At 50.6% G+C, this 11,394-nt stretch overlaps 1 protein-coding gene across 3 annotated transcripts; it reads left to right on the forward strand.

Moving 5' to 3' along the window:
- The first annotated feature begins 266 nt into the window (after positions 1-266).
- NR2F1 (nuclear receptor subfamily 2 group F member 1) lies at positions 267-10,889 on the forward strand. 3 transcript variants are annotated; one of them, XM_033164139.1, is made up of 3 exons: positions 267-788; positions 3,456-3,983; positions 9,728-10,889. In XM_033164139.1, exons 1-3 carry the CDS (start codon positions 356-358, stop codon positions 10,006-10,008), a joined length of 1,242 nt encoding a protein of 413 aa, XP_033020030.1. In that variant the 5' UTR covers positions 267-355; the 3' UTR covers positions 10,009-10,889. The 3 variants fall into 3 exon arrangements, with proteins under 3 accessions (XP_033020030.1, XP_033020031.1, XP_033020032.1); XM_033164140.1 differs by having other exon boundaries at positions 3,459-3,983; XM_033164141.1 differs by lacking the exon at positions 267-788 and adding an exon at positions 2,881-3,055.
- The last annotated feature ends 505 nt before the right edge of the window (positions 10,890-11,394 follow it).

The raw sequence follows: 11,394 nt of genomic DNA on the forward strand, positions 1-11,394 counted from the left end.
AGGAAGGAAGGAAGGGAAGAAGGGAAGAAGGAAGGAAGGAAGGAAGGAGGGGGCAGGGCAGCAGAAAGAAGCAGAAAAAGATCGGCAGCGGGAGCAGAGGAGAGGCGGCGGCGGCGGCAGCCACAGCAGCAACAGCCGCGGAGAGGCGGGAGGAGCCCCGATCCCTCGCCTCTGCCCCCCCCCCGACAAACCCAGGCAGCCGACCTTCTTTCCCCCCTTACCCTACCCCACCCCCCTTCCCCACCCCGACCCCGACCCCGACCCCCACCCCTCCTCCTCTCCCGGCCTCTTCTCCGGCAGCCCACCATCACCACCAGGCACCCCCCCTCTTTTTTTTCCTCCGTGGGCCCGAGATATGGCAATGGTAGTTAGCAGCTGGCGAGATGCGCAAGAGGACGTGGCCGGGGGCGGCCCCACCGGAGCAGCTCAGCCGGGCCGGGACCCGCAGCAAGGGGCCTCGGCGGCCCCCCACACGCCGCAGACGCCCAGCCAGCCGGGCGCGCCGTCCACGCCGGGCGACAAGGGGCAGCAGCAGCAGGGATCGGGCCAGAGCCAACAGCAGCAGCAGCAGCACATCGAGTGCGTGGTTTGCGGCGACAAGTCCAGCGGCAAGCACTATGGGCAGTTCACCTGCGAGGGCTGCAAAAGTTTCTTCAAGCGAAGCGTCCGCAGGAACTTAACGTACACTTGCCGGGCCAACCGGAACTGTCCCATCGACCAGCACCACCGCAACCAGTGCCAGTACTGCCGCCTCAAGAAGTGCCTCAAAGTGGGCATGAGGCGGGAAGGTGAATATTATTTCTTCCCTATTCGGATCCGGATTGTTTGTGTGTGTGTCCAGGGCAGGTTGGGAGGAGGAGGAGGAGGGAGAGAAGGCTGGTACCCCCTCCCTCTCCTCCGAGCATCCCCCTCCCCACCAGACAAACAGACATACTTTCGCAACCACTACACTTGCTTCCTTTAGAGATGCGTAATGTTCCCATTACTCTTACTGCACCACCGATTGAATGGTGTCTATTCCTGGGTTGGGGGCTCTCTCCTTTCTTGGCTTGGAGCTGGTGGGGGCAGGCAGAGAGCGAGAGAGAGAACGACCCTTCTTTCAGGCTCCCTTTCCTCTCTTCATTATTTCGCCCCATTAGAAAGATGGGGGGAGAGAGAGAGAGAGAAAGCACAACAGTTCACGTTAGATCCTTCCCCCACCACAACCCTGGCCTCAAAACTGAGAGAGACGTGTGTTGTGTGTAAGTTTGTTTGTTTGTTTGTTTTAAAATCATAATATATATATATTTAATGGAGGGCCAGTGATGTTTAAATTGCGCTGTTTGTGTGGCTGCTTCCTTGCACCTTCGCTCTCTGCTAGGCGATCCCACCTCGCCAAATCCGGCCTTCTTTGGACTCCCTCGTGCTTTCAAAGGAAGTTTGTGAACGATCACTGCTTTTACAGTTCTGTCATTTCCCACCCCGTGTGCATGCTGCTTGTTTTATTTCTCCATCAGACGCCATCGTCGCTTTATACTGCATCCCAATAATACTGGTTCTTATTAGTCTTATTTTTAAGCATAGCTTGCTTTTGGAGTGTGGTGCTTATTTGAAAAGGAATACCTCCAGTGTTGTAATGGTACTGTGTGTGTGTGTGTGTGTGTGTGTGTGTGTGTGTGTTAATTCCTAGAGAGAGAAAGAGATTTATATGAATGAAAGGAGTAGTTATTATATGTATTTGTATGTGGGGGTGTATGTGTGTGCTTGTGTATATACAGCAAGATCGATTTACTGCGGTGGTGTTTTTGGTCTCCACATAGATATATACACACACACTATTTAGCTGTTTGATGCTGAAAATTCAGCCTCGTGACCCTATTTAAATAGGTCCTTAGGAGTCAAATGAGCCAAACACTTTCGGCAATGGAAATGGCTTGAAAATAATAGGGGGGGATTTTATTTTATTTTTTAAAAAAGCACATCTCTCCCGTGTGCCACAAGGAAGGAATGGAAATCCTTTTAAAACGGGCCACTGATGACTTCATTTAGGAGTTTCGGAGAGCTGTTGTCAGGATAGGGGTCTCGGGGAAAAATGTATATATCGAGAGCGAGGGGGAGCATAAGGATATATATGTATAGCAGCTAACAGCCCTCTCACAGCCTTTGAGCTGTGTTTGCATTTAATTGAAACACAGAACTGCCAGGTTTGGAAGTATAATTTGCAGAGGGAGGAGGGAGGAAAGGGGGATTCTGACAGCTCGATGGGAATATTAGATTCCCCCCCATCAAAAGTATGATTAACAACAGGAAGCCCTGAAGAAAATAACTCTTCCTGTGAAACTGAAAATATTAATTTTCTGCGCCTAAGAAATAACTCTCAGTTGTCCTATGTTTGCTCTAAGTTACCTTTGTTTACATGCCAGGAGTGTGAATTGCTGACCCAGATTAAGCAGACCCGGACACACACACGCGCGCACACACAAACTTTGCTCAGTTTCGGAAACTCCAAGCATGCTTGCGTTTGGGGCTGGGGTGGTTAATGAATTCCGTGAGTTTGTGTGCCCGGCGCGTCTGTGTTTCCACTGGCCAGATCGTGGGCATATATTTCCCACCCTCCTTTAATTTTCATTTTTATGCATCTGCAACCACGCAGAGAATCATTTGCCCTTCTTGCCACACTCATGTTCGGCTTCCGTAAATCGAAATCTTCATTTTGACCTCCTTTTTAATAACAATAACAGCAGTCAAACCTCCCCCCCCCCGTCCTCCTCCAACCAGGGAGAAAGAACTCTGCTGCAAACAGGAGAGAAGCTTCCTCAGCTGAACTTTAGGACCTGTTTAGAGAGAAGGCGCAGGGGGTAGATCTCCCACCCCTCACCTCACCCCACCCCACCCCCACTCCAAGCACTTTTGCAAGCCTATTTGCTGAGTGGGACTCCGGACTGGCAAATAAAGCGGGGAGCCTGCGCGGGATGGCCTTTCCGGATTGCCAATCCTCGGAGTGCTAAATCGGCCGAGAGGAGACCAAGGATGGCTGCCTGGCTATCAGGCAAGGCTAGGAGGGAGCAACTTGGAGGTGGGCCCCGACTTTGGAGAGTTCTTTCGGGGACTCTGTCACCATCATCATCATCACCATTTTCATCATTCCTCTTATTATTACTATTACTGCAAAGAGAATGGCAGTCTTGTAAAGCAGTATACATGTCCCCATTTACACAACAATGCAAGTTGAGATGGGTGGGGGGAACAGGCTTGCATTGTGCGTGTTTGCCACCCTCCCGGCCGGATTTGTGCGTGCCTGTGCGAGAGAAAGAGCCGGCGCCTGTGTGTGTGCCTGTGTGCGCGCTGTGTGCGCGCGTTGCTGTGGGAAGAAGGCTCTGCTTTGTTGCGCGGCGGCGGCTAGCGGGCTGGGTTTCGCCAAGGCTGCTGGATGCACATTTCCTCTCCTTTTCTCTCTCTCTCCCTCTTTTCGTCAGCGGTTCAGCGAGGAAGGATGCCTCCGAGCCAGCCGAACCCGGGCCAGTACGCGCTGACCAACGGCGACCCTCTGAACGGCCACTGCTACCTGTCAGGCTACATCTCGCTGCTGCTGCGCGCTGAGCCTTACCCGACGTCCCGCTACGGCAGCCAGTGCATGCAGCCCAACAACATCATGGGCATCGAGAACATCTGCGAGCTGGCGGCGCGGCTGCTCTTCAGCGCCGTCGAGTGGGCCCGCAACATCCCCTTCTTCCCGGACCTGCAGATCACCGACCAGGTGGCCCTGCTGCGCCTCACCTGGAGCGAGCTCTTCGTCCTCAACGCGGCCCAGTGCTCCATGCCTCTGCACGTGGCGCCTCTCTTGGCCGCCGCAGGCCTCCACGCCTCGCCTATGTCCGCAGACCGCGTGGTGGCCTTCATGGACCACATCCGCATCTTCCAGGAGCAAGTGGAGAAGCTCAAGGCCTTGCACGTCGACTCGGCCGAGTACAGCTGCCTCAAGGCCATCGTCCTCTTCACGTCAGGTCAGTGGAGTGACGGGAGGGAACGGGGGGAGTGTTGGGGGGGGTGAGCAGCAACACCAGGGGAGCAGGGCTAGGCAAGCCCAGGCACCTTCCTCCCCAAGCAGATCGGTCTCCTAGTTTGGGGATAGTCCCCCGGGATAGTCTGGAGCAAGGAAAGGCGCGCAGGGCCTGCTGAGGCCAAACCTGCTAGCCTACTGCAGAAGATTTGTGCAGTAGACGCACCAGAGCCTCATCAAAATTCACTTTGCGTTGGGAAAACGAATCCCTGCCCTCCCCGCAGCACGGCTGCAGCTTCCTCTTGCGCTCCCAGTCTTTTTAAGCATTCGTTGGATTGTTCACGTTAGGCAGGCGGGTGGCTTTGGCAGCTTCCGGTAGGCCTTGGGTGAAATCGACTAACTTGAAGGTGTAGCGTTGTGTTCATTGTAGAAGATGGTATTCGGCCTCAGGTGGGGGAGAGGGAGGGTGGGGTAGGAGCATAAATTTCCCGCACCCTTTCCTCGTGCGTTTGTGTGTTTATTTGTTTGTGGAAGGGAGGAGAGAGAGAGGTTAGGCCTTGTTGAAAGGGCTTCTCGCCAGAGCTTGTTCCAATAAGGCAGGCAGGAGCACAAATAAATCATAAATAATACTGCTTTATTGTTGCCTGATCCCCCACCCACCCACCCTTATCGGAAGCCATTCATATTTGCAGTTGCTGTGGTTAGTGACGCTCGTAAAAATGGATTCGAGCGCCAGAAAAGGACTTACTTCCCTCCTTCAAAATAAAGGAAATAAGACCCAGCCTGAGGCTTTAGAGTACCAACCTGCAGATGCATTTCCTCCCTCTCTCCCTTCTTTTTTTTTTTTTAAAACAATGCAAAACCACGCAAACACGGGGAAATGTAACAGATTGCCTGCAAAAATATCAAATTAAGGGTAGGCGGGGGTAACGTGCATGTTAGCAATTTTGCTTATGATAGATGGTTCAAATTAACTTTGCAGGAGAGTGCATTAACGTCGCCTTTGAAGTGCTCCGGTTGGAGCCTATAAGAATACAATACATCCTTTATTATTGTAACCTGTGGGAGAGACATATATACACATCAACCTGCAAGGAATAAGGAACAAAGACAAGGGGGAACTTGGCGGAGCCGTTTGGGACGTGGGGGGGTTGTGTTTGCGAGGGTGGAGGGGTGCGGCGCTGGTCTGTTCACCTAGCACTTTTTGCAAAACTTTTCATATATATATATATATATGTGGCTCTTATACCATTAAATCCGCCACCCACCCCTACCCCCGTTTAAAAGTGGCCCGAGAAGATATACAAAGCTTTTTGGGAAACAAAGCTGTTTCCGAAGGTCTGGCTGGAGGGGATAAACCCATCAATATTTGTTGCCTTTCACGCGTGAGAAATAGTATTTACATTGTAGTCAAATGACTCTTAAATTTGCACAATATTGTAATGTAGCAAATGTAGTATTAATATCGATTTGAACATCGGATAATTTATTTAGACAGGGGGATCTCATTGGTATGCGTGGTGCTGGTAGACATGGACTGTGACTGCCCCCCCTTGTTCTTCAGGCTGCAAATGCAGGCCAGAGCGAGGGTGAAAAAAGGCCGGGGTCTTTCTTCGCAGAGAATCAAGTGCAGGTCTTAAAACAAGTGGGGGAGATTTACTGAACAGCCGCAGAGACGTTGGGGTGCGTTTTATCTTCAGGAGCCTTGCCTGACGGAAACGTGTTTTTCAGAACTGACAAAAAGACCCTGGTGGCATTTTTCAGGGTGATTTAACTGGAGGGTCCTCCCGCAGCCCCTCGTGCTTTTTTGTTAACTCGTTTATTCATTTGCGGGGCGGTTAGATCTAAACAGGGCGGGAATAGCCCGGCCATTTGGAAAACGCAGCTTTTAGGCCGCAGCGTTAAAGAAAGAGGGCGGCCTGCTTTATTGACTTCACCGCCAAAAGCCTTGCCTAAAAGGTTTGACCCCCCCCCGCCCCCTCGAAAGGCGCTTTCTTCCCCTTTTCTCAAACCCAGGATGGCTTAGAATACTGCTAGCTGTATCTGCTATAGTTATGTGTGTCCTTATATTTTGATGGTACACAATGCAACTTTTTTTTTTAATCGAGGCAATGCAAATTGGCGACATCCCAAGATAAGCGGAAATAATAGCATTTTCTAGCACTCGGATGGGGTGGCAGCCCCTATGGCGGAGAAACGGAATTCTCACTCTAGTTATGTCATATCTTTCTCCTCCTCCTCCTTTTCCTCTCTCAAACGCCGCCACCTCTACCCCCTACGCCCATTTCCACTTGGGCCTGATCTTGTTTTGATTGCTAGCCAGAAGGTAATTGATGGCCCGGCTTTCGCCAAGTCCTCCAACTTTTTAAGGAAACTTTGATGGATGGAAAAGACATTTTTAGCCACCTGGTCCCAGGGGCTTTAACTCAACAACCTGATCCCAAACGTAAAATGCTTCCAGATCACTGGTGTTTAAGATCAGCAGGGGTCACTGGCTTGGAAGTGATTCTAGTTTCTTGCTTGCCTCTTCTTCTTCTTCCTCTACCACCTCCTGCCCATTTGGGTTCCGGATATTATTTTCCATCCACAAAAGTTTGGAGCCTGTCCCAGGAAGGAGCATTGTGTTGAAAGTAGCGCTGGTTGATTTGTTGTTTTCCCACACAGAGAGATATGCAAACTCCATTAAATAAATGCCTTTCTAATTCTGACACCACCCGCACTTCGATATATAAAATCTCCCACGGAGGGGCCAGGTTAGATAAGATCAGTTCAATAAATCTATCTCCTGCGCCATAAGAACTTTGATTTCTCGTTATATGCGAGCTGATTACGTCTATATTTTCTGAGCACTAAACTCTCCTGGATGCGTTACATGAAATACATTCCCTGTACTACAAAGGCCCAGGTTGGCGTGTGCTGAACAGTAATGATTATTTATTTACATCATTTCTTCGCCATAGACTGGAGGAAGAAATATTGAGAAATAATGACTGCAGGAAGAAATATGATCATCTTAAAAAGTGGGACACGCACAATTTCCACCCAAACCCACCCTTCTCCAGTCCCCGCCCGCCCCCTTCATCCTTGCTGAGATGTAATTTAGAGAAGGTGAATATGCATCGCTTTCCCTTCTTTGGTCTATTTCATCTTAACTCAATCAGCTAATCGATCAGATAGCATAGATTGTTTAATTAATTTTCAGATCCTCTTGCTTCGCGGTGGAGATTGAAAGCATCCCCCGATCCTAGAGCTATTTGTTTGAAATGTAGAGGGGGAGAGATGAGTCCCTCTGAGCTGGCTGGTGTTTCGAGTAGGGGGGTGCGGAATAAAATCCAAGCGTGCCTCTCATATATACCTGAGGGGACCTTTCTTTCTTTTTTATAACAAAAAAATATATGAGACAGGCTGAAGAAGCTATCTGATAGAAGATGCACTGGAAATACGACAGCAGAATCTCCGTTCTATCTGGTCTGTGCCTTTTCTTAAAGATCCGGTGGTGGTCTTTGCGCCGGAGGTGAAAGACGGGATAAATATTTCACCCCCTCCCTAAGGAATGGGACCTCCCAGATAAAAGTGAGGAAGAGGCAATCAGGCCCTGAAGTCCTGTAGTGTTTAAAAGTTGGGTAGAAAAACCTTTCGCCTGAATGGAGGAGTAGCAATACAAGGCAAATAGCAAAGGAGAAGTTAGCTGGTGATCTCTAGCAATCCCCGACCAAGGAGGGACTCTCTCGGCTATGGACCACGAAGAAGGACAGGCCTCCGCTGTTGGGTGCGTGTGGGTTGCAAGCTGGCTCTCCCCTCGCTCACCCGTTAGATGTTGCAAATGATCACTGCATTTAAGGCAAAAGTAGAAATTAGCACAACAGTCGGGCGTAGGTAATTGCAGATCTAAGCGCTCCTTAGGTCGTGGCTGGGGTCATGGGCGTCTTTTCCTCAGAAGAGCCAGAATTACAGCTTGGTTGCTCTCTGTTTTCGCTGGAGGCCAGAGGCCTGGAGATGAAGGTGTTTGACATGCTTTTTTAAAAAGCCACTTTTGGAAACTAGGGAGAGGGACACCCCACCCTGCAAGTTCAACAACAACAACAACAACGAAATCCACTTGCCACAGTTTCCCCTTTTTAATGGATTGCTATGATGAATAAATCTGGAGCGCCTTTTGCAGGGTCATCCTTATTTTACATGGGCAATTTCGTGAATTCCTTTTGGGGGCCATTACTCTGCGATTAATTCTTATATAGATTTCTATATTAGCAGAGGCCGCCTTTGATCTGCGCTAAACCTTCCTGCTAGCAGACGGCCGCCTTGTGATCCGGGTGTTTTGAAATATTTATTATTAATACTGGATAAGAAAAACAGGCCGGGGGTGGGAGGAGGAGGAGGGCGGCATGCGGATGCTTGAGCTCAAAGAACCCACCGCCTCGGTGTGGGGGGCTTCATCTCTCCCTCCCCCAAAATACTATGTGGTGTCTTTGTGTGCGTTTAGGCAGGGTAGAAGGGGTCTGAATAGTCCTTAACACTTTCTGCTAGGACTTATAAGACAGAAAGAGAAATATCTGGCGATGGAGTTGAGTGTCTTTCCTCTTATTACGCCTTTTGTTGGCTGTGCCAGATGCCCGGGATCTCGGTGTCCTGAGCGCCAGAGCTGGGCCTCCTGCATTGCTCTCTGCCGAGCTAGATCGAGCCTTAGCGGCAGCGGCAGATACAGCAGCAGCAGCAGCAGCAGCTCCAGAGAGGCAGCCGGCGCAGCAGCTTTGTGCGTGCGAGTGAGGGCGAGAGCAGCTGCAGACAGACGGCTGCTTAGCGCGCAGGCTTGGGGTGCGGGAGGGGGGCAGCTTGGCGGGGCTGGAAGAGGCAGCCCGGACCGAGCCGTCTTCCCGGCGATGATTATATAGCTTACAGAGATGTGACCAATTTTCAATTACTCGATCCGAGAGATCTCCAGACAAAGCAGGGCCTCCCCTTCTCCCTCTCTCTCCCCCCCCACGAACGGAAATGGAAGCGCGGCCGCCTTTCGTGCGAGCGACTCCAAATCCTCGCCTGGCTTTCTCGCGCGCGCGCGCGCTTGGCCCCGTTTCTTGCACCCCGAAGCCCTTTTCCTTTAGCTGAGGACGAGGCTGCGTGTGCTTGTCCTGGGCGGGGTGGGGGTTGGGAGGTTGGAAGGAAGAGAGAGAGAGAGAGAGAGAGAGAGAGAGAGAGAGAGAGAGAGAGAAAGTACTTGGGAGAAACGGAATCGCTCCTGGCTGGCTGTATCTGTGTGTCTGTCTGTCTTGGGAGATGGTATATGTCAATGGGATGTAACAATAGGATTCAGCAGCCGAGGCCTCCGTCCTTTCCTTGCTGATGGGGGGGGGCGGGGGCAGGTTGCTGCTGGCTGGGGAAAGATGGCTCCGGCTCCCCTCCCGGCTGCCTTTCCCCGTCTTCCATTATTTATTTGCAAGGTGGAGGAAGCTGCACAAAGAGAGGGGGGGGCGGGAGGGGGCGTCCGGGGTCGCGGAGGCCGGGTTGCTGCTGCTTCTGCTGCCTGGTTATTGCTGCTGCTGCGCTTTTTTTGGGGGGGGGGAGTGGGGAGAGCTGTGGGCCTTGGTACTCCCTGGCTAACCATGTCCCTTCTTCTTCTTCGTCTTCTTCTTCTTCTTCTTCTTCTTCTTCTTCTTCTTCTTCTTCTTCTTCTTCTTCTTCTTCTTCTTCTTTTCTTTCCTCCTTCTCCTCTTGTCCCCTCCCGCCTGGTCCCCCGGCGCTGCGTGGCAGATGCCTGTGGCCTCTCGGACGCGGCGCACATCGAGAGCCTGCAAGAGAAGTCTCAGTGCGCCCTGGAGGAATACGTGCGGAGTCAGTACCCCAACCAGCCCAGCCGCTTCGGCAAACTGCTCCTCCGGCTGCCTTCTCTGCGCACCGTCTCGTCGTCGGTCATCGAGCAGCTCTTCTTCGTCCGCTTGGTAGGTAAAACCCCCATCGAGACGCTCATTCGAGACATGCTGCTCTCCGGCAGCAGCTTCAACTGGCCTTACATGTCCATCCAGTGTTCATAGAGCACCTCCTGGGCTCCCCCGCTTAGAGACCCTGAGAGGAGGAGGAGGAGGAGGAGGAAGGCCTCCAGCCCAGCCAGAGACCGGCCCAGACAACAACCACCTTGGGGGCGCACGCAGCCGGGTGGGGGGATCCGAGGAGAGAGAGAGGCAGAAAGAAAGAGGGGAGGAAGACAGACAGAGAGAGAGAGAGGAGCAGACCCCTCAGACACTGCACGAAAGACTCGCTTAGGATCAGACCCCGGCTGAGAGAGGCGGTGATGATGATGATGATAATGATGGTGATGAAGGCGAAATGGACACCTCGTATTTTGTGGAACAAACCATTGACACTGAGATGGGAAACTTTAAACAAAAACCATTTTAAAAAAGGACCGAAGAGATTAAAACAAAAACTCCCCCCTAAAAAAAGAAGAAGACTAGAATGGATTTCCCTGGATTTATGATGGATGGACTGAGGTGGATCTATCGTCTGTACAGCAAAACAAAACACACAGTTTAAGAGACCGAACAAACAAACAAACAAAAACCTGGAGCCGAATTGAACTGGTGGACGGGGTGAGGGAAAGAGGGAGGGGGACCCAAAGGCGAAACACTTTCCACGAACATTGTTCTTCATTTTGTAAGATATTAGTCTTTATTTTCACTTTTTTTGTAAAATTTAAAACATCGTATGCGCATAAAGGAGGCGAGAGGGGAGGGGGAAAAACACCACAAGAAACAAACAAGAATTAGGGGAGGGGGGAAAATAACATTTTCCAAATAATTATTAAAAAACAACAACAAGGAATTGTTCTGTGTGTATGTATCTATATCTGTTTTGTATTTCTTTCTGGTTCCAAACCAGGCTTCCTGTGATTCTATACTAATAATTTTTTATATAACCCTTTGCTTCTTATATTGAGTGCGATATATGTTGTCGAAGCTGTTCTTCAAGAATTAAAATTGAAGTGAGAATTTAAACAAAAATAAAAGAATTTAGAAAAAAATAATTACAAAGGCAACCCAAGCGCAACATCCAACACAGATTCCCACGCCAGTCCATGAGTTATTGTTCCTTGAAGCAAACCTAAAGTTTGGGTTTGCGGGTGGTGGGTTTCTTTCCCGCCCCCAAGCCTTTGTGCCTTATTATAAGAGGTCCGAGGCGTGGGGTCTTTGTTCAAAAACAAATAAATACAGTGGTCATGCTGCTGGTAAGGTGCACACATCTCTCAGTATTCCCAAGCTGCCTGGTTTTAATGTGATTCTGGTGACGGATGCTGACGAAACTGGGGGGCAGTTAAAAGGAATTCCCTTAGGTTGTAACCCTACATTCATTTAACTGGGAGGAGGTCCCTTTAAACCCAATGCGGCTCAACTTCTGCGTGAGCCTACTGGCGCTCTTTGAGA

The sequence above is a fragment of the Lacerta agilis genome, chromosome 11 (assembly GCF_009819535.1).
Source record: "Lacerta agilis isolate rLacAgi1 chromosome 11, rLacAgi1.pri, whole genome shotgun sequence".
Lineage (NCBI taxonomy): Eukaryota > Metazoa > Chordata > Lepidosauria > Squamata > Lacertidae > Lacerta > Lacerta agilis.

What these genes read in the sequence shown, in the direction of transcription:
- NR2F1 (XM_033164139.1), top strand. Translation starts at nt 356, where the DNA reads ATGGCAATGGTAGTTAGCAGCTGGCGAGATGCGCAAGAGGACGTGGCC. An exon ending in AGTGGGCATGAGGCGGGAAG is followed by an intron (nt 789 to 3,455) that starts GTGAATATTATT and finishes TCTTTTCGTCAG; the next exon opens with CGGTTCAGCGAGGAAGGATG. An exon ending in CATCGTCCTCTTCACGTCAG is followed by an intron (nt 3,984 to 9,727) that starts GTCAGTGGAGTG and finishes GCTGCGTGGCAG; the next exon opens with ATGCCTGTGGCCTCTCGGAC.